This window comes from Sciurus carolinensis, unplaced genomic scaffold, assembly GCF_902686445.1.
Source record: "Sciurus carolinensis unplaced genomic scaffold, mSciCar1.2, whole genome shotgun sequence".
NCBI classification, from domain to species: Eukaryota; Metazoa; Chordata; class Mammalia; order Rodentia; family Sciuridae; genus Sciurus; species Sciurus carolinensis.
In genome coordinates, this window is record NW_025920129.1 from 161,568 (window position 1) to 184,436 (window position 22,869).

Below are 22,869 nucleotides of genomic sequence, written 5' to 3' on the forward strand. Positions count from 1 at the left end.
AATCAGTTAAGAGAATTATTGTTTTACAAACTAGAACTATTTTTTATTGTAGTGAAAATATTTGATGTAACACTACATAAATATTGTCATTAAAGAAGCAATTGGGAAATTGGTTAGAACAGTAAAAGTATAAGGTTTCATTTTCCCCTTTTCTAGACGCTCCATATGCTAAAGGAAAAAAAATCCCAAATTAAGCTTCACTTCCTGGGATAAAGTAACATAATGGCTAGTAACAAGGGTCATATTTAAAAATGAATATGTAGTCCCTTCTTTCCAACTGATAAAGCATTTCTTAAAATTAAAGACACTCACCTCTTGCTTCACATCACTTTGACCTGCAGCCTATATAAGAGAACAAAATCACACAGAAATAAGGTTATCAATCTAAGCATATAAATAAAAAATACTGCCTATGATTATAGTTCCAATATAGCCACTTATGACATTTTCCTGGGTTCCCTCTCAAGTAGCCAAGTGATGTTTCCTAGGAACTATTCTACATACTGCTGTCTACAACAGTGCAAGCATTCACAAAGATTCAAGAGTATACTAAAGACTTAAGTTTACATAACTGATAGTCCATTTCATCTTTTTTGGGTAAATAGCATCTAAAAATGAAACCATTTTCTTTTTGAAATTCACCTGCCGTATAGTTTAAAGCCAAAATAAGGGTGGGGTAGGGATGAAAGAAGGCGTTGTTTCATGCAATTTCCCGATCTGTTTTGCCTTGTGAGTGCTGTGCAAATGTATGTACCTATCTGACCCTCTCTTCTGATTCTGAACTTATTCTCTTCTTCGAGTTTTGCATAAAAGAACTACAACCCCCACAATGCTTTAGAGAGCAAACCTCTTTGTTAACAACGTTAATGCTTCACTCTGAGAAGCCAGCCGCGGATTTAAAAACTTCCCGCCACTACCTGCTCCAAGGTTGTTGTCAGCTCTCCAAATTGCAAGACCCATTGCACAAGCCTAGAAAAGCACAGCGGTGGAACGGCGGGAACATGAGGAGGGGGGATGGTGATTAGAAACGATTGCTTTCCATATCTAAGTATCCCTTCAGCCTAGGATTTATCAAGCTATTGCATGATTCATGCAGCCCTAGGGCACTGGGGAATTTCAGCCTTATTCCTATGCTCTAGGAATAGGGAAGGTGGACAGATTAATAGGAATAATATAAAACCAACCATAATGCCTTACATTAGGATGGTGTTTTATGGCTTTATCAAACAACGAAATAGCATTCCATTTCACTTAGAAGAGACTCACGAAAAATAAACAAGGAAAAAAGAAAACCAAGCGTGAACTTATTTCCCTTTTGAGAGGAGCCAGGAATTTTGAAGTGAGCTTTGGCAGAAGATCTGAACAGATCAGATCAACTCTGCATGTCTAAAGTGAAAAAATCCCAAACTTCCCCGACATAGACAATAGTTTATCGGGCACGGCTCTCTTATCACCTTTTCACCTTTAGCTAGAGAGCTTGGAGTATGCCAGATCTCTCAGCCCTGAAGTTTCTAATTACATCGGTGAATCTTTTCCTTTGCTAGTGTAGTTTGAAGTCTGCGCCGCCTAATGGCACAGGGTTAACATTGCACAGCCATCTGGCATGACAAGAAGTGGAGGAGGGAAGAGGAAAAAAAAAGGGGGAAAAAGAAAACGGAAAGAACAAAGGCAAATATAGGAGAAAGCTGTGGCTTTCGTTCCCCCAAAGGGGACCGTGCCCCGAGAAAAGCCGGAGGCAGAGGAGGGAACTGTTGCCTGGAAGTGTGGTTGGGAGAAGTGTTCTCCAATAGGGTAAGCGGAGGGAGGGGGGTGGGGTAGGAAGCGACAGCACAGCGCTATGGCTGTTTGTAATTCAGCATGGAGACACCTCTCAAGCGATTCTTCCCCTTAAACAAAACACGCCAAAAGTGAACTACCAGTTGCATGCCAGATCATCTTAAACCTCACACGGATTGCTCTTTGCCCTTCCCTCCCTGTCCTTTCGGTACATCATAAAATCAAACTAGAAGCCGAAATGTTTTTAAAAAATCTCTGCCTTAGGAAATTTGTATTTCACCAGTTAATCTCCCCTTCTGTCTTCCCATTTCACTTACCTTTCTTTTGGGCATTGTTGCAGTTCTCTATAGGAGATCTTAATAGCAGAAAAGAAGCCAAGAGCACTCTGCCCGACCGCTGGGAGAGCAACTGAGTTTTCAATGAACTAATTGCAGCACGACCTGTACTCGCCTCCAAAAAAAAAAAAAAAGCTCTCGTTATTGGCAACATTAAACACGCCAAGACGCAACCAAACTACGTGAATGGTTAGAAGGGATGGGAGCCACATTGGAGTGACAGGTTGTCAAGCCAATAACAGGAGGTGGCCGGCGGGAGGCGTGGCCCGCGGACTTTCCCGAAGCCCTTGTATGCTGCCGGCTCTGACTGCGGGTCGGGTGGAGGAGCACGCGGACTTCGTAGACGCATAGCGCTCAGACACGACCTGAAGGAAAACCAGAGTTGTCTTGATTATTTTTTCTTTTATGCTGTAATGACAAGCAAATGCCCCAACTGTTGCTTTCTTCAGTCTCCAGAATCCCTGCCTTTCCCATTTCGCAGGAGAAAAAGTGTTCTTGAGACCTGGTTGAGTTTGAGGCACAGTCTTCCCTGACACGTTAGCAGGAAGGTGGAGATGAAATGACAGGAGCACTCATTCACAGAGTGAAAACGCTTGGGAATCTTTATTTAACTGTGGAAACTTCCCACCAAAGAAGCATTAAGGTCCTGGAATGAGGTGGGTGCCCAAATGGCGTGCCTCTGGCGGGCAGAGAGTAACAATAAAACTGGGAACTGGAAGAGAGGAAGACGCCTGGAGGCGGGGATACCCATTAAAATACCGTTATCCCACTTGGAGGGAATCCTCCAAGAATTCAATGGAACCTTGCAGGAAGTTTGTAATAGCATAGTATAGCAGAAGAAAAGCACTGATGGAATGGATTTTTAATCCTAAAGCAGATTTAGTGAAGAGACTCAGTAAGGAAGGTGCCATGCACAGACTCACAGTTTGGGTTACTGTGAAGCCATGGAGGCACTCAGCTCTGCCACAAAATTTAAAGTTGTGCCAAAAACTCAGGAGATTAGGTTGAGGTGAGTTATGCAGGTGCAGGATAGATCCTATCTTTATTTAAATTTTTAATATTTTGTTCATCATAGGCTTTTTGCATTAAATTTATCTTTTTAATTGCATTAAAATATTTTTTGTTGGGGCTGTGGTTGTAGCTCAGTGGTAGAGTGCTTGCCTAATGTTTGAGGCACTGGGTTCCATCCCCAGCACCACATAAAAATAAATTTAAAAAGGTATTGTGTCATCAACAACTACAAAAATTTAAAGAAAAAGAAAACTACAAAAATGTTTTAAAATATTTGTTTTCAATATTGAGTTTTGGGGTGGCCCCTTAAATTTTTTTTTTTCCTAAGGAGAGTTCTCTCTAGCTTTACTCAAGTCTCAAACCAATACAGGGAACACTTTTTGTAAGAGACACTTCTAGCTGCCTTCCAGTGTCAGTTCCTGAGACCTAAAGTTTTGAGTCTGTGTGTGGAGACTACATAAAGTACTTGCTAACACTTATGGTTAAAAGGGGGACTCAGAGTCTAGCAGCCCTTTTTCAGTTATGCCTTGTTTTGGTTGTTGCTAAGAGCTAATTGTGTTTTTAAAGTGCCCCAACAACACTCCACATCCCTAATCTGGAAGTTTAATCAAAAGAAAAATTTAATCTTTTGAACAGTTACTTTAAGGAAGAATTTCATTTGTGTTCATATGGATTAAAAAATTGTAATCATCGTTTTTAAAGATGAATACTATATCTGCTACAGAATGCCAAACCATCCCTTCAAAATAAAATGCAGCCCTAAGAGAACACATCATTTTTGGGTTTGTCCCTTCTCCTCCAGCAGCTACAGGGTAGAATTAAACAAATCAGATAAAATAAGACTGATCTCAGCTCAGTTTCCTTCCCCCAACACATATTGAATTCTTGTGTGAGTAAATAAATCAGAAACATTTAATTGCTTCCTTTGCCCCACGGTTATTGGGACCATTCCTTCAGGCTCTGATGCCTCTTTTAATTATTCTTTTTAATTAGCTTTTAAAAATTTTTTTGTGGCACTGGGGATCAAACTCAGGATCTCTGAGCATGCTAGGCAAGTACTTAACCACAGAGCCACATCCCCAACCCTCCAATGCCTCTTTTTACCCTTATGGTAAAAGTGTTTTGGGGTGAACATAGATACATTTCATTCATTTTATTGTCCCAGGGTTAGAAGGTAAGCATAAAAAATGGACTAAATATAAGGATTGCATTATAAGAATAAGGATAAAAATGAAAGGAATGAAAATTTGTCAGCACTGGAATGCATTCATTCAATAAAATTTTATTTAGCATTATTTTGTGGGTCAAGTTTTGTTTTTGTAGACTAGCTTATGAAAATGCAAAATCCCGTGGAATGCAAAATTGTATTACAAATTTTCTGCCCTTAAGGAATTTTATAAATCTGTAGGACTGAGTAAACAGATGCGTACATATTTACAGCTTGAGGATGTTTGTATCATTTGAGTGGTGCAATCTGAACTCAATAATAGAACAGGAGGGAAGGATCTTTTAGAACTGAGATAATTAGAGAAGACTTTTGTTAAGGAGGCAGTATTTCACTTGGCTCTGAACTATTGGATAGACTGTTATATTATAGCAAATACAGAGGCAGGGAAAGTTTGTACTTGTTCAAAGAACAGAATGCCTAGTCGCAGTAGATTGAAACAAATGATCGTGATGAGCTTTGGGAGATAAATCTTAGAAGTTGGAGGAAAGGCAAAACATGCAGAACAGTGAGCTCTAAAATTCCTCTTAAGTTTGTCAATAGTATTCTTTTTTGTCAGTTTTTCCTCCTTTCTGTCTAATCTGTTGCAATTGTGATTTATGTCTTCTCAAATTGCAAAAATAGTCATGCATGCATAAGAAAATTTTGAAGTGTGAAGCATTTGTCTGTTTCTTAACTCCCATTTCCCATTTGCCCTGTTCTTTCTAAGTGGTTATCAGGATTGTCCTTTGTACCAGCCAATTTGATTTAAGTTCTTTGCCTTTGCTTTATTGTTACCTAACTGCGACTCCATTCTCTGATATCTTCACCTATCCGATGTTTACCCAACTGTTCACACCCAATCCAAATACCATGTATTTGACAAAAGCCTTCTCTAATCATTTCAGCCCTACAAGATCTTTCCCTCCTGTTACAGTATAGAATTTAGGTTGTACCACTTATATGACAAAAGTAAGCTCAATTTTTAAATATTTTTTCCTCAACCATTTAGCCCTGCTCTTCACATCAACTCAAACTTCTTTATACTTATTTTTCTTGCCTAAATATTTTTTCAGCACATCACACTACTTATCTCCTGTAGAATTTACTGTCTCTACAAATTATTTTTTCTAAAATTGATAAATTTTTCCAAAGTAAATGTTTCATTTTTATGTAATTACCAAAGAGATACTTTTTACTAAATGATTTTTATAAAGTTACATTGGTTTGTTTCTCTTTTATTTATTAGTAACTATGAATATTGATTGCCCGTCGGTTCTCCACAGGACTTCCTAATTTCCCCTGACTGTTAAACATATCTACCACAACTCTCAAAATCTACAGGATCTGTAGCATATCCATTCAGTAACTGGTGGGAAATGACAAAGGAGGATGTAAAAAATTATAGATTAAATATATCTGCATAAAAATGTTTGATATAAAGGACACAAATTATTAAGATTTTATGAGACAAAACAAGATACTAGACAGTCACAATAAAAGAGGTCTTCCAGTGCTCTTTATATTCATAGTTCAAATTTATACAATGCATAATTACAAATATTCTAGTTATCCTTTTTTTCTTTTTGGGGGTTGGGTGTGAACTGGGGATTGAACTCAGGGGTGCTCAACTATTTAGCCACACTCTCCAGCCCTATTTCGTATTTTATTTAGAGACAAGGTCTCACTGAATTGCTTAGCGCCTTGCTGTTACTGAGGCTGGCTTTGAACTTATGATCCTCTCTCCTCAGTCTCTTCAGCCACTGGGATTACAGGTGTGCACCTCCACACAAGGGATTATCCTACTTTTCAAATATTGGACTTTCAAAGGCACTAATTGGTAATAAATATTTTCTTTTCCCTCTTAAAACTTCTTTAATTTGGTCTTATCTATGCAATCATTATTTTCAAAAATTGAAAAATATTGGAAAATTTCTTAACATTTTTAATAAACTGATATAAGAATTACAGCATATAACTAAAATGTTGTGTTTCAAAGGTTTGATATTTTCAGAGGGTGAAATAAAGGGTAAGTCTACATTGAGCCAAATACATCAATGTACTTATTTCTGAACCTTGTATGTGATTGATAGGAGGAATTTATTTGTATTGATAGTGGGACTTAGCTGAAACTGATTCTTGAAAAAATTATAACCTGGAGAACACAAAGCTTCCAATAGCTTATGTTTATTCACAGCAGGTCTGAGACTAATAAAATATTGAATTATGAGTGACCCCTGTTATGATGGGTCTGTAAGGTATGTTTCCAATTTTTTTAAAAATGAGACTGCTTTCCAGAAGTAAAAGGAACACAGTAAATTTTATGTTTCAAATTGCAAAATTTCTATCTACTTTTAAAGTAGTAATTTCAAAGAATGCCATGTTTATATTCTCAAACATTAAAGTTTAGAGGAGATACTGGAAAATGCCTAGTTCAATAACCTCAGAATACAGATGAGTAAACTCAAGATCAGAGAGTTTAAATAAATTGTCCAAGATCATGTATTAAAAGTGGAGCAGTTTTTTCATTTTCATATTAAAACTTTTAGCTATGGTTGGAATCTTAACAATTATATAACTTAAACAAAATTTTAGTAACTATGATAATTTGGTAAACAAATTTTGTTCAATTTTAATAAGTTCAAAACTTCAGAGCAAACTTTGACCATCAACCCACTTCCTATATTTATCTTGCTGTTTATTCACTGAATCTTCCTTTCATCTATGATCCTAAGCTTGAATCCTCTAGTCATTTTTACTACCTCAAGAAATAGAAAATTTGTAGAAGCTTCACTTTCGCAATTTTCATTTGATCTAAAGCAATAATAGTAAATGAGGGTTTTTAAGCTTGATATTGTCAAATATTTGCCCGTCCTTTCCTGTGTTGTTTGCCAACAGAGAGGTTTTCAAATAAAATTCAGTTGAACTTTCTCATTGGTCAGAAGTTATTTAAAGATCTCTGACTTCCAGTAGGGGTCCTCATTTACTTGAAAAGCATTTCAAACTCTCTCACTTTAGCTATGAAGATTTCTAGTTCCCTTAAGTTTATTTATTTATGTATCATACCTTTATTTAAAATACACATTCCTTCAAACTAAAAAAATAACTGCATATATTTAAGGTGTAGATGATATTTGTATATGTACACACATGGTGAGCTTATTATTATAGTCAAGCAAATTAGCACATCCATCAATTAAAATAGTTACCTTTTTGTTGGATGCACACCTAAGTCTATTTTCTTAGCAAATCTACAGTACATTTACTAAATTCTACCTATTAAATTTAATTTGTTATTTTGGCATAGTTAATGCCTATGTTTCTGCATAAAATATTAAACTTTTTAAATCTTAATATTTTTGTTTTATTTTCAGCCATATCTCACAAAAACACAGTATTAATCCCTAGCTTATAAAATACTAAGATGTAGATTGTAACACTTTTTTAAGTCATGTGAATACTGTGCTGCACTGCGATAATGATATCTTTAATTTAAAGTAGTTATATTTTGGCTTTATATATTTGAATGTGCTGTAATGTTCCAGGATTTTGCAATCTCCTTAAAAATCTCACTAATGCTGGTTACTCTCCTAAGACAAAACAAAACAAGAATTGATAAATGGCCCAGGCTGCCTAGGTAAGACTAGGTCTTACTTTCAAGGAAAGATCAATTTTTCCAAGTAGTTCAACTGTCCATCTGTGAAAATTGGTTAGGTACTGTCATCCTCAGGGGTGGAGATTTAGCCCAGTGGCAGAGGCTTGCCTCAAGGTCTAAGGTTCAGTCCTCCATCCTGGAAGAAAAACAAGATACAGTCATTAAACACTAAGAAAACAGTAGCAACCCTTCAAGTATGTTTTGTCTGAAACCAATGTACTCACTAAGAAAAATATTCAGTCCTCACTTTGTATCATACTAGAATGTTCTCTCTCAGTATTTGGCTTTCACCCGCTCACTTAGAGCCTTACTGATCAGGTCATTTTATATTAAGCTCAGTGTACCCACACAAATTGTTTTATTTTGTTGTATATTATTTGAAACACAGGGGTTGTCATTTGGAGATTATTTTCACTTAGATATACTTAAAATAAGACAAGGTTCAAACTACTTTTCTTCAATATTTAAACTATAGATATGAACACTGAAGAAAGTGGTAGAAGGTAAGCAAGTTTTCTTGTTTGAGGAAATTGGCAATCTATGCTATTTTTAATACTGATTGCACATTACTTCAAGAGGCTAAATAAACAAACAGTTGTTTAACAAAGGTATTAAATATTAAAATACTCCGGAGTGTGCATCAAAGGAAGAGTGCAGGAAGAGAGAGTAAGATCCCCCAGGGAAGAATTACTAATCATTTTTGGGAGGATCATATATATGCATCCCCATGTTCTTACATTCTAAAAACATTATAGAAACCATTTAATATGATGTTCTCTCATTTACTTGTTTTTCAAGAAATCATTCTTTTTTGTTTATTTTGTCTTATTTTTTAAAAATCAGTTCATGTTCAATTCCTTTGTTAAACGTAGTTGACATATTTCATTTTCCACCTATTTAAAACTTGGAAAATTATATTTTGTATTGAAATGAGTAACCATGCAAGCAAAGGTACTTGCTCAATTTTTATACACTTTAATGACAATGGCATAAATGTGCATTTGTATCATTTCATTATTTTCAGTAAACTAAGCATATCTTTGGAACTACTACTTTGGTTTCAGGGTAAATTGCCTAAATGGAAATATGACAATATTTTAAAAGTATGCTCACTAAGTAGTATAATTGTTTCTTTATAGTCTACTTCATATATGACAACATGGTTGTTTCAGTTTATAGCAAAGGTGTAATTACTCCTTCGGTTTCCTTTTTTGTTTTATGTTCTAGTTTACTTCTAAGTTTATTATAAGATTAGATTGCATTCAGCTCTTAATTTCTCCTGGATAAGGCCTATGTTGGAAATTTTTAAAAAGGAATAAAATATAAATGGCACATACTATTTTGCTTCTTGATGTATGTTTTGCTTTGTAAAATATATCTGTGTAGTGTTTGAAAACAAAAACATTTTGTGAGTGTACACTAACTTTTGCTTATCAAAGGTAGTTTCTTATTATATTTAGTCATTTTAATTTCATCTTTAAAATAACTGTGGCAGGATGATTTCCCAAACATTAAATTTTGTTTTTTTTTTTCCATTTCAAGAACTTGTCCAAGTCTTTGTGGTTTTCCCTTCAGTCAGTTGCTTATGGCTATTGCTTAGAGAATTACACTGCCCAGGTTCTTGGAATTTGTGGAAGTTAAGTATCAAAAATAGTCGGGCAGGGCTAGGGAATGTAGCTGACTCCCTAGCATGTTTGTGACCCGAGGGTCAGTCCCCTTTATTGAGGTATGGGGCTGTCTTCAAGGAATGGAAGTAAAGAAAATAACCATACTGAAAGATACTTGGAACATTCCTTTCCATAAACCAAAAGAGGGGATTGGGGTTGGGATGGTGAGACCATTGTTTCTATTTGCACATAGTATCCTAGATTAAAATGTAACTATGGGATGACAAATTACACAGTAGCAATAATATGAAAAGGTCACTTTTGAAGGTGGAACAAAAGTGAGTCATAGACAGGTGGGAAGAATCAGTACTAGATAGCAGCACCAATTTACTAACTTAGAAGCATGTCTGCTTCCCTTACCTTAGTCAACATTCCGTATCTTTAAATGCACTATGTTTTATGAATTCAATGAGTTAAGATGTCTTCTTGTAATATACATGTAATTATGATTGAAAATGAATATTTTGTCTTATGTTTGATGGTCAGTTGTTTCATTTGTGTCGTTTGGCCATATCCTTTATTTTTCTATTGGATTTTTCTCATTCATCTTATAAGCTTTTGAAGATTTTTAACTGACACATAATCCTTATACATATTTACATGTACACATTTTCTTTATGATTTCTGAGTTGTGTTTTCTCCTACAAGAATGTCATCATTCCAAAAGCATACACATCCATTCACAATTCTCTGTGGAAATTGTATGGTTTCATTTTTCATAATTAAATATTGGTTCAGTCCTTTAGAAAACCTATTTTAGTTTAAGGAGTAGTGGGGATATATATTTTTTTTTGCAAAATATGAGCCTGTGTCTCAGCACAGAACTTATGTACAGGTGAGGAAATTGATGCCTAAAGCAATGAGGCCAATGAAGAGTTATTAGCAAAGTTGAGATTAGAAGTTGGGTCTCTTCAACTTTTGGCCTGTAATTTTTTCAGCAAAGAGCACTGACTCGTCACTTCTTCTGCTTAATTAAGTACTTTCCTAGTTTGACTGCATTGTGATTTACTCTAACCCAGTAGAAATTGGATGAAAAAGCTTTTTAATTATAAACAATTATCTGCTTGCCACCAGGAAAGTGTGAATTAGAAAATGATTTATTTCTTTGTATTGAAAACATCTATACCAGGAACTAGAGAGAGAGAGGGAGAGACCAGCTGTGCTTTAGACTGGCTTTTGGCATAAGTTGTGAAGGTAGTGATCATAATGCTATCATAAGAGGGAGTTGGGATAAGAATGGGAATGAGGTAAAAGGGGAAAACTGGCTTTCATTGTATTTTTCTCTTTTGTTGTACCTCACAAAAATCACTAATAGAAAATTATTAGTGATGTACTTTCTAGTTTACTTCTATTAAATTAATAATGATAGCATCCATTTGTCAGGAGTTCACTATGTGTCATTTACTATATTACACATTACATGAATTATCTCTGGTCCTCAGTTTATAGATGATACAGCTAATAATTTTTGAAACAGAATTCAAACTCATATCAGTTTGACTCCAGAGACTCTGCCCTTTTAATTATATTTCAGTTCTTTCAATTTTTTTCAGCATTTCTGCCTTTGAATATTATTTCAGAAATTCATTATTATAAGAATATTCAGCATATAAAACTTTGCTAATGTAATTAATTTGATACAGAATTAATTATGTTTGGTTTCCTGTATGGCAGTTTTAGAATTTCAGTTCTGCCTGGGACACAGTGCCATCTTGCCTCCAACTGAGAAATAGCTACTAGATCAATGATAATAGAATGTAATTATCCTCACCACAATTTTAACTCATGTCCATTCATTCCATAAATATTCATTAAGCTTTTATCACAGTGTAGCCATTGTATTAAACACTGAAGATACAAGATTTGATGCTGATTTTTGAGGAGTTCACAGTCTAGTAGATATGAGCATACCTACAAAAACTGCAATAAAATCTAAGTTGTGATGTAATAGATATATGTGCAAAATATTATGGAATGAAGAGCAAGATACAGCTATTGCTGTCTAGGAGTAGGGTCAGGTAAGGACCTACTGAGGAAGTAAAGACAAAATAAGAGAGCCAGGAATTCTAAATAAAGGAATTATTAATAATTCTATATACATTTTACTCAACATAGAAAGTAATATTTGTTAAAACAGTTTCGATGTTATGGTTATTTTTGTAATACAATGAAAACAAATGCATAACTACTAAAAGATTTTCAAGTGTATTCTCCTAAATTTTCTTGTTAATGGACAGTGGTGTTGTGTCCACACTTTGAGAAGCATTACTCAGTGACACTAGGAGTACTGCTGCTTATGACATTTACATAACTGAAGAATTTGTTATCCATTTGGACTATGTATTTCTCATAGGTAAGATGGAAAACATGTGGCATGCATACTATTATATTTATACCATACCATTTTACTGACCTGAAAAGATAATCATTATATTTTTAACTTAGTAGTGCTGTTTTTGTTTTTATTGTCAATTCAAATCAGTTTTTCAATGAGAATATTAAATACAGAAAGGTTTGGAATCATAGTAAACAGAATTTCCATTACATTTTTTATTATAATGAGCTTGAAAATACCTGTTTTCTTTTAGTGAATACCAAGATCAATAAAGCTATCAATGATGAATCTATGAATGGATTCACATCTAACAAAAAAGAGTGACAATAAAAAAACATATTTGTTTATTCATATTACAGAACTTTTCAATATAAACAAACTGAACTCCAGCAACCTGTTAGAAATCATGTCATGTGATGTGCTCTCTTTCTGTTTCTCAGTTGTGTTATTGTGTGCCTTGGTTATAAACATCGATTACATCCAGTTTGGGAACTTCCTAATGTGTTTGCATACTATCATTTGATTTTGTATTGAACTGTAATGTTATAATAAGTTTTGGATTTAAAACTTTGCCTTCTTCAGCATGGAGATTCCTCAGGAAACTTGGAATGGAACCCCCATTTGACTCAGTTATCCCAATCTTTGTTATATACCCAAAGGACTTAAAATCTGCATACTACAGTGACATAGCTACATAAAGTTTAAAGCAGCTCAATTCACAATAGCTAAGCTATGGAACTAACCTAGATGCCTTTCAACAGATGAATGGATAAAGAAAAAGTGGGATATATACACAATGAAATATGACTTTGCCATAAAGAAGAATGAAATTATGGCATTTGCTGGTAAATGGATAGAACTGGAGACCATCATGCTAAGTGAAATAAGCCAATCCCAAAAACCAAAGGCTGAATGTTCTCTCTGATATGTGGATACTGAAACACAATAAAGTGGGGTACAGAAGAATAGAAATTCATTGGATTAGACAAAGGGGAAGGAAGGGAAGGGGGATCAGAATAGGGAAGATAATAGATGAATGAGACATAACTTTCCTATGTTCATGTATGAATACATGAACAGTGAAACTCCACATCATGTACAAGCACAAAAATGGGGTTCTAATTAGAATAAGTTATACTCTACATATGTATAATATATCCAAATACATAGTACTGTCACGTATATCTAAAAAGAACCAATAAATTTTTAAAAATTGACTTCTTTAATGATTTAATTATTTTAAGTTTTTGATATTAGAACTCCACATTTCATCACTAGATTTATTTGTATTTCACTAAAAACTTTATTGAGATACAATTTATAAATCATGCAATTAATACATTTCAAGTGTAAAATTCAATTTTTGTAAATTTACAGAGTTTCACAACCATAATGAATAAAATTTAGTGTTTAAATTATCCTCTAAAGAAAACCATTATCCATTAGCAGTTTTTCCCTATTCACCCCTAACTTCTTCCACCAATTGATCTGCACATTCAACACAATCTCTGAATTCATGCAAAATTAAAGTGATCCATAGTAGCCAAAGTAATTTTGGAAAGCAAAAATATATTTGAAGGAGTCAGAATTTCCAATTTCAAAACTCATTTCAAAATAATATTAATTATAACAATGGCATAAAGAGAGACATATGGATCAATGAAATAGAATTGTGATTCCAGAAACCATTACATTTATGGTAAACTTATTTTCAAGAAGGGTGCAGAAAGAATACAATAGGGAAATGTAGTCTTTTCAACAAGTAGCATTGGAAAATGGACATCCACATGTAAACAAATTAAATTGGACTCCTTCACACCATAAATAAGAAATTTACTCAAAATATATTCTACACTAAATAAAACCTAAAGGAGATATATCATGTAAACATGAATTTCAAAAAGTAGGCATTACTGCATTAATATTCAATAGAGTTCAGAGAAAATAAATTACTAGGGATAGAAGCACATTTCATAATAACAAAAGGATTAATTCACCAGGAAGACATAATGATCCTAAATGCATCAGACAAGACAGTCCCAAAACAAAAACATGCAGTGATACCTAATAGAGCTTAAGGGGGAAAGACACAAACATCAAGTAGAGTTGTGGTCTTCTACATGCTTTTATTAGTAACTGACAAAACTACTGGACAGAAAGTCATGAAAGATACAGAAGAACTAAACAGTATAGTAGTCCCTAGTTATCTGTGGTTTTGTTTGTTATGACTTAAGTTACTTACAGTCAACTGAGTTCCAAAATTTTTCAATGAAAAATTATAGAAATAAATAATTCTTAAACATTTAATTCCATATCATTCTGAATATTGTGATAAAGTCTTGGACCATTCTTCTCTGTCATACCCAGGACAGGAACCATCCCTTTATCCAACATATCTATGCTGTATAGCCATCTCTGGTATTATATAAACTGTATTGGTATTACAGCGTTTGTATTTAAGTAACTTATTTTACTTAATGGTCACAAAATACAAGAGCAGTGATGCTTGAAAGTTGAATATGCTAAAGAGAAACTATAAAGTGCTTTGAAATGAAAAGACGAGAAGTTTTGACTTAATAAGAAAAGAAAAAAGCATGGTGAGATTGATAAGATCTACAGTAAGAAAGTGTAATTGTGAAAAAGAAAAAATAAATTTCTGCTAGTTTTGCAGACACAAGTTACAGCCGCAGTGAATGATAAATATTTTGTTAAGATGAAAAAAAGGCATTAATTTGTGTATATAAGTTTAGGAAAATTTATAAAACATAATGGGCTCAATACTATCTGTGGTTTCAGGCATCCAATGTGAATGTAATAACATGCAGATAAGTGGCAACTACTATACATTAACATAGATATGTGATAAAAGTGCATAAAATTTTTTAAAAGTGAATAAAATTTTGGAGAAATGTGAATAAAATCAGTGGATTGTATAATGTCAATAGCTTGTTTATTATACAATTTTTGAAATATTTCCATTAGGAGAAACTGGGTACAGGAGTTCTTTATCATTTCACATAACTCATGTGAATCTCTAATTCTCAACAAAAATTTCAATTAAAAATATACAGTGTGTGACATTTGTCCCATGAACCATAGTTTGTCGACTTCTCTAAAGAGTTCTCACTGACATGTTCCCCCCCAGGAATTAAATAATCATAGTTGAATGACTGGTATCTTTCTGCAGTAAGTTTTCTTACATAGTATTCAAAGCAGATTATGTTTACTATGTGAATGTCAATCAATATCAGGGTAAACCAGGGGATATCCAGAAATGATACAGTGCTAACAGAAATCATCAACAGTTAACATCATGCTGGTTCCTTCTTCTTTACTTGCAATGACAAGACAACAGTCCAAAATTTAAATCAGAGTTGAAATTCAAAATTCTGTGTCCCTTTGCCTAGACCTCTTTTCCTCTTACCCCAAATTCCTGCAAGTTTTTTGTTAAATATCAGTTTTTCAGTGAGACCTTTCCTGATGATAATATTTTTAAAACTTATCTCCCCGTCTCCTTTTTTTGCTTTATTTCCATAGCATCTATAACTTTCTAAAATACTATTTAATTTACTTTTTATTTGGTTTATATTCTTTCTCCTCCTCTAGAATGGATGCTCCATGCAGCAAGGATTTATGTTTGCATGGCAGGTGCTTTATATCATAGTAAGTACTCAAATAATTGCCTATTCAATCCCCTGCCTTTTGTTCAAAGACGGTCTCTCAGTAGATAGATTTCTCATCTGGCACTCTGGATGTCAGTGGGGTTGACAAAGAAATCACTGCTTAATAACATAAAATCATTAATACTGTCAGCCAGCCAACCTCAAGTTCATAGTTCAAGATGCTCTTTGATGATAGTTCAACCATGTATCTAGAATAATTGAGCTCAAGTATCAACATAAGTTGAGTAGCTTCATCTAATTCCCTATACTAATAAGTTATTGTGAAATAATGACTCTCTTTTTTTTTAGTGTTAAGTCACTGAGGTTTGGGAGTTTATTGTTGACACAGCATAACCAAGACTATCTTTTCTTATGTTTTCTTTTTTATTAATACTGATGAATTGTACAGATTAATGGGTTTCACTATGACAGATCTATACATGCATATTTAATGTATTATCATTTCTGTCTCCAAGTAATGTAAAAACATTATTTATTTTGTTGTTGTTGTTCTTGTTGTCATTGTTAAGTTTTATGAGTTTCTTATATATTCTGAATTCATCTTCTCCCAGATGAATCAAATGCTGGCAAAGATTTTCTCCCATTCTGCAGATTGTCTCTTCACTCTTCATTGTTTCCTTTGCTGTGTAGAAGTTTTTAATTTGATATCCCATTGGTCAGTTCTTTTTTTAAGTTTATTTGCTATTTTTATTTGTTTTTATTAGTTATACATGACAGAACAATATATTTTGACATATTATATGTTTATGGAATGTAACTTTTCATTCTTCTGGTTGTGCATGATATAGAATTACATTGGTTGTGCAAATCATATGTGCAAATAGGAAAGTAATGTCCAATTCATACTACTATCTTTCCCATTCCCTTTTCCCAGCCCTTCCCTTCATTCCCCTTTGTCTAATCCAAAGCACTTCTGTTTTTCCCTATTCCCCCCTTATTGTGATTTTGTATCTGCAAATTAGAGAGATCATTTGGCCTTTGGATTTCTGGGGAACAGCTTATTTCACTTAGCATGATAGTCTCCAGTTCCATCCTTTTGCTGGAAAATGCCATAATTTCATTTCTCTTTATGGTTGAGTAGTGAATATATATATATATTCACATTTTCTTTATCCAATCATCTGTTGAAGGGCACCTAGGTTGGTTCCATAGTTTAGTTCTCTTAGCAGCAGATTGCCATTACACATAGTAAGATTGGAAGAGGATTGGAGTGAGTCTAGGTCAGTTGGACCATTATTAAGTTTTCCAGTGCCCTGAAATCTGTCTCTGTGTGGTTCTATAGGCAGATTATAAAGGCAACTAAGATTCCTGTAAGTCAAAATAAAGCTAAAATAAGGGATAAAATCCTGTCTTATTTTTATCATTATTGGGTAGCTAAAATATTTCTTGCTGGTGAGCCTGGCACACTTGTACATAAAATGGTTGAACATTTTGCAATAGGTTGTTTTTTAATATATATTTTAGTTGTTGGTGGACAAAATACCTTTATTTTATCTTTATATGGTGCTGAGGATAGAACCCAGAGCCTCATGCATGCTAGGCAAACACTGTACCACTGAGCCACAACCCCAGTCCCTGCAATAAAGTCTTTTATGTTGTTATATTAACTCAGTCATGGCTGGTGCTAGACTCAAGTACAATGGCTAGATGATGGGTCCTGATGTCAAAGTAGCCTTTTCACTATACATATAGGTTCCAGGCTGCCAGCCTTGGTGGTATCTATCAGTGTTTTCTGTTAGAGTGTGAAAAACCTTTTTTGGAAAGTCATGTTTAGGGTATCTTCATTCTATAGCACATTCTTTCCAACAGCTGGAACTCTTGTACAGTGTCTGTCTCCTGCCTTGAAAGAATTGGTATTTCTTCAAGAACAGGAAGTTGCATATACTCCAACCTGCTAGTACTGATACAACATAGGTTTGACATAGAAACCTATGTGCAGAATGACACATATCTGTACATTTTCAATTAGATATCTAAAATGTTCTGCCTTGCTCAGAAGTATGAGGCCTGCGTGCCCATGACAATATATAAAGAAGTCACCAATTGACCCAGATAAAGGAAAATGTTTTTGAAAGGCATTAAGTACTTAGACAAACGCATATGTGGTGCCTGGAAATGCATGTGTAAGACCATTGATTACAAAGTCAACAGTTTTTCCAAATATTTTTAACTGATTTTTCAATGATATCTTTGGGATGGGAGCTGGGGATCAAACTCAGAGCCTTCCACATGCTAAGCAGGCTATTTACCACTCAGCTACAATCCTAACCTCTTCTAGTGATGTCTTAGTGAAAGAACTGCAGGATCCATACCAGCTCATCTATGTCTATATGTATAATGCTTCTGGAATTACAGGTTTCATAAGGTGATTGTCATGTTCTACACTTTAGACTGTGGAGAGTTAGGTAGAAATTCTCTCTAGAAGTTTGTAGGTGATAGGATTAACCAAGGATGACCTGAACCAGAATGACAATTCAAATGGTAGCCAAGTAGTTAAGTACCATATCAGAATAATTATGTCTCTCTTGGTTACCATTTAATTCATCTGTGAAATTTTTGCAGTTTTTAATAGTCGAATATGTATTTATGATGAAGGGGTAACTTTTAACATTAATAAAAAGTGACACTTTTCTTTTGCTTCTAATGTAATTGGTATATATAGATTTGAAATGTAAACATAATTTATTAATATACTTGAGTATTTTTGTCACCAAGATATGTTTCATACAAACTAACCTTCATAGACTGTATGGGAACCTTTGAATTTGAATATTTCTAGTTATGATGATAATACAATTATGAGAAAAATGTTTCTGATATAGTCATAGGTGAAGAAAACTCTTTGAAAATTGTTTTATAGTGTTATCTCACCTCTCAATCATATATCAATCTTGAAAAAGACAAGTAATCATCTTTGGAAGTTGTCTGAGTTTTCCTGATTTAGGAATATTTGTGGTTTATTGAAGAACATTATTTTAGATAAAAGATCAATAGAAATTTTATAAATTTTTTCTAACAGTGATTTAAGATGGCCATGTGGCAATATCTAAGGAGAAATAACTTGTGTATAGAGTTTTTCAGCTGACAACTTCAACTAATCATTCGATAGACTGGGTTTTTGGTTCAGTCTGCAATTTTGGTGTCTTTCACAGAATGCTTCATACAAGCTTACATGTAATAATCTGCTAGTTATTCATATGTAATGAGTTATTTCCAACTGCTGATGGATGACTTTAACCTTTCCAGAGTAGAGGTACTCTTGGTTTTACATGGCTCTGCCACTCCATTTCTTCCAGACTTGCATGACAATGTGCCCACTCAGAGGTTCTGGCTACACAGCACGTGCATATTTTGAACTTGAATTGCCACAAGAATACTACCTATAGCATAAGATATGAGCTGTGTTTTTGAATTGAACTTATTATTCTAATTTGTGATGACTGACCCCTTGGATATGGTGTACAAGTTGCCATGAGGCCTGAGTGTCCATGACAATATATAAAGAAGTCACCAATTGACCCAGATAATGAAAAGATGTCCCTGATCTAATATCTGTAAATGAAAAGATGTCCCTCTGAAACTATATAGAGAAGCCACATATAGGAATTCTGGACAACAGCCCTGACTGAATCCAGACAACGCCAGCCCCAGTCAAAGCCCCAGTCACTGATTTGCATCAACTTACAGACCTATGAATGAATAAGCCTTCAAATAGTTTTACTATATATCTTTGAGTATTCCCAGTTAAGGTCTTAGATATTTTGGAAAAAAAAACAAAAACAAAAAAATTCTATTGTGTCCTTTCCAAATTCTTAGCCCACAGAATCTGTGAACTTAATAAAATGGTTGTTGTTCTGTGCCTTTAAGTTTGGAATGTTTTGTCACTCAGTTATAATTAACTGGAATATAATGTGTTACTTGGAAATGGAGTGCTGCAATAACAAAGCTTGAAAATGTGTGCCATTGGCTTAAGGACCAGGCAGCAGGTGGAAGATGAAAGGGAGCAGAAGAGAGTAATAGAAAAAGACTACAGGGCCTTGAAGAGGCTGTTGGTGAGAGATTAAAGAAATGTAAGGTAAATTGGAAGCTGAAGGGAAGGGAGTCTCTGTTACTATAGTAGCAGAAATCCAGTAATGCACTTCTGTGGTAACATAGAGAATAGGATATATACCTAGTAAACTTGATAATCTAACTAATAGTAACCACAACCTGGTGAGTGTAAGATTCATTATTAAAACCTCAAAAGGATGGTGAGCCAGTTCCTCCTGAAACCTTTCAGAGACAAAAGGCCTTCTAAGGATTGTAAATACTTAACTTACAGATCATTTTGCTAAATAGTGGAGCTTCTAAAAAGTTGAAGGAGAGTTATCCCACAGCAGTCTCTCAGGGAACCCAAGCTAATGAAACCTATACAAGTCTACTTTACTTATGGCTTTTGTCTAATGGAGTGGATTATAAATTAGTACACAGAAGGCCCACAAAATTTTTCAAGGAATTATATACTAGGTTAGACTGAAAGGGATAAAGATAGTACAAAATGGAATACTGACTACTTTGGACTTCAGACTATTCCAGGAGGAAGCAGGCTGAGAAAACTACTCAACTGCAAATATAAGCTATGTTTTAGTGAAACTTTATGAATCAGAGAGTGAGACAAAGAGATTAGAGGCAGAGTAAGAAGTGATGAAGGATAACTCTTGAACAGTAGATCAGAACAAGGAACTGGCAACATGTGCTCAATTAGATTTCAGAATTGTTATTCAGTGAATATTGCCTTCTTTCTATCCTCCACCCTTTTTTCCATGGGGGAGTTTATAGCAGTTATTCTAGGCCTTCTTCTATAGTTGTATGTTGGATTTGTAGAGATCACTTGTAGCTTTAGTTTGTCTTCAGGTCGAGGTCAGTTCAAAGATCTATAACCAAAGATTCAAACTTTAGAATCTTCATCTGTATCTGGACCCAATTTAGATAATGAGATCTTTCAATTGGACTTGTGTCATAATATCATTCAACTTTAGGTTTTATTTTGCATAAGGGAAGGGTCACATTTTTTTTTTATCCAGTGGAAAGATTGTGGGAGGTTGTATTTACTAGGATGAGTAAAACAATATATTCAATACCACGTGTGCTTCTTAAAATATGATCTTGACATTTCTTTTATCAAAAAGGTTGAGTCTATTTTCCTTCTCATTCAATCTTAGGGCAATTGTTATAATGGTAAGTGATACTGTGTAACTTCTGACTCATAAAAGATAATAAAGCTTCCATTTCATGGGTCTTTGGACACATGCTCATGAAAACCAGTTGTTACACTGTAAGATGATCCAAGCAGCTATTTGTGAAGGATACATGCACATATTCTACCTGACAGGTCCAGTTGAGGTCATAACCAATAGTCAGAATCAACAGAGAGACACGGGAGAGAGTAAGGATTCAGATAATACTATGCTTTAGACTTTGTATCTTTCCAGATGAGACCTTACTCACTGGACTAAATTCCCTAATTCAGAACAAATCAGTTGTTGTATGTCACTATATTTGGATGGTGACTTATATAGTAATTGGAATGGCATTAGATAACTGATACCTTTTATTTCTAAACTAGGTTCTAGCCAGACAGTTAGAATGTGCTATTAGATGGTGCTGGAAGAGGAATTCCATATTTTTAGATTTTGGTTGATTTTTTGTTTTAGTCCTAAAATTGTTTTGCTATGGAATACTCATTATTGTTTGACTGGCAGATTTTCCAAGAGATATATCTGATGAATATACTATAAATGTCAAATATTTCAGTCTTTTTCAACATCTCTTCCTTCCTAATATACCCTAAGGGTTTAAACCATTTCTAATAAATAACAGCCCCTCACTATAGCAGTGATTTTTAGGAGCAAGGATAGGAGTATATATCATAATCTTCAAAGGATTGGAGAGGAGAATGTGTTCTTTGAAGTAGTACTCAAACCCTGGAGATTGTTATGAGGTCTCCATTTGAGATTCACTGATCAGGACACTAATATACTTCTGAGACCCAAGACAGGAGGATACTGTACAGATTTCCAATACTCTTCACCCAAGGACATTGAAAAGAACTAAGGAAAGTGTAAGGAACTGAAATTATTTTACAAATGTTCTTGGTTTGGGGTTTCAAAACTTCTTAAAAGTGGTCCTTGGTCAGTATAAAATATTAGGGATATACAATAGCAGATAGAGACCACACATAATCAAAGCTATATTAGGGAATAACAGAAAAGTTGTCTTTAATTTTTACTGGCTCTTACAACATCAGTGATCTACTTCCACTCAAATAACAAACTTTTTCAATAGTGCTGAATAAGTCTAAAGTTTTATTATCAAATTTTAGCTGAATGTATTTATTATGTGGTCTGACTCATATCAATTTGTTATGTGATGGGAGTACAACTAAGTCCAAGATAACACAAGATGAAAGATGCAGAGTCTACAGGATGACTGTGTGAGTTTATCTCCCTTCTCTCTAATTCTTCCTTTCCTAACACATGCTGGCATTTTATAACCAGGGCCCTTCCTCCCTTCAACATTGTGTAGCTATATTGTCCCATCTCTTTTATATTTTGTTAATCTAGTACTGAGATTACTTTGTCCACTTATCTTAACTTGGGTCTATAATGTTATTTATTTCATTATGAATGCTTCTCATTCCCTTTTCTGTGACATTCTTTCTCCTTACTTTGGCCCAAGGTCAATGCCTCCCTAATTTCTGGATTGCTCTATTATTTATTTCACTTGTTCAAGATAAAAGCTAAAGTCACATGTGACACTGAACAAAGAAGCTGGATTATGGGAAGGGGGATAATAAGATGGCATCTAGGTTTTAATTATAATATTAGATGTTGAACAATTGAGGTTCTCAAAGAACCAGAGGCTTTATAGCAGGGAAGACTTCTGGAAACTGTTTCATTATATAACCCCTAAAGTCCACTTTATCAGTCAAGCTATTGAAGGATGTCATTGTTTCATTACAAAGAAATTCACTAGATTATAAGCTCTTCTAAGGTCTGGAATTTTTGTCAGTTTTGTTTACTGGTGTGGCCCAAGTGGTGTATACAGTACTCCCTGACATATAATGTTTGCTTAATACAAACTTTTATTTATTTTTAAATGCAACTCACTTTCTGTCTGTGGGATAACCTGATATAGTGGAAAATCATTGGATTTGGACTGCTC

The 22,869-nt window shown here is 34.4% G+C and overlaps 1 protein-coding gene and 1 pseudogene across 1 annotated transcript in view; one reads left to right on the forward strand and one right to left on the reverse strand.

Annotated features, from left to right (window-relative positions):
- LOC124974039 (prickle-like protein 2) overlaps positions 1–22,869 on the forward strand; it is a 695,630-nt pseudogene that overhangs the window by 68,258 nt on the left and 604,503 nt on the right.
- LOC124974032 (high mobility group nucleosome-binding domain-containing protein 5-like) overlaps positions 1–22,869 on the reverse strand; it is a 63,594-nt gene that overhangs the window by 3,342 nt on the left and 37,383 nt on the right. Inside the window, exons 2-4 of the mRNA XM_047537613.1 lie at positions 7,981–8,117; positions 2,094–2,226; positions 313–342 (exon numbers count right to left, since the gene is read on the reverse strand). Of these exons, the coding sequence (XP_047393569.1) occupies positions 313–342; positions 2,094–2,108 (45 nt within the window). The 5' untranslated portion in view covers positions 2,109–2,226; positions 7,981–8,117. The remainder of the gene's footprint in view (positions 1–312; positions 343–2,093; positions 2,227–7,980; positions 8,118–22,869) is intronic.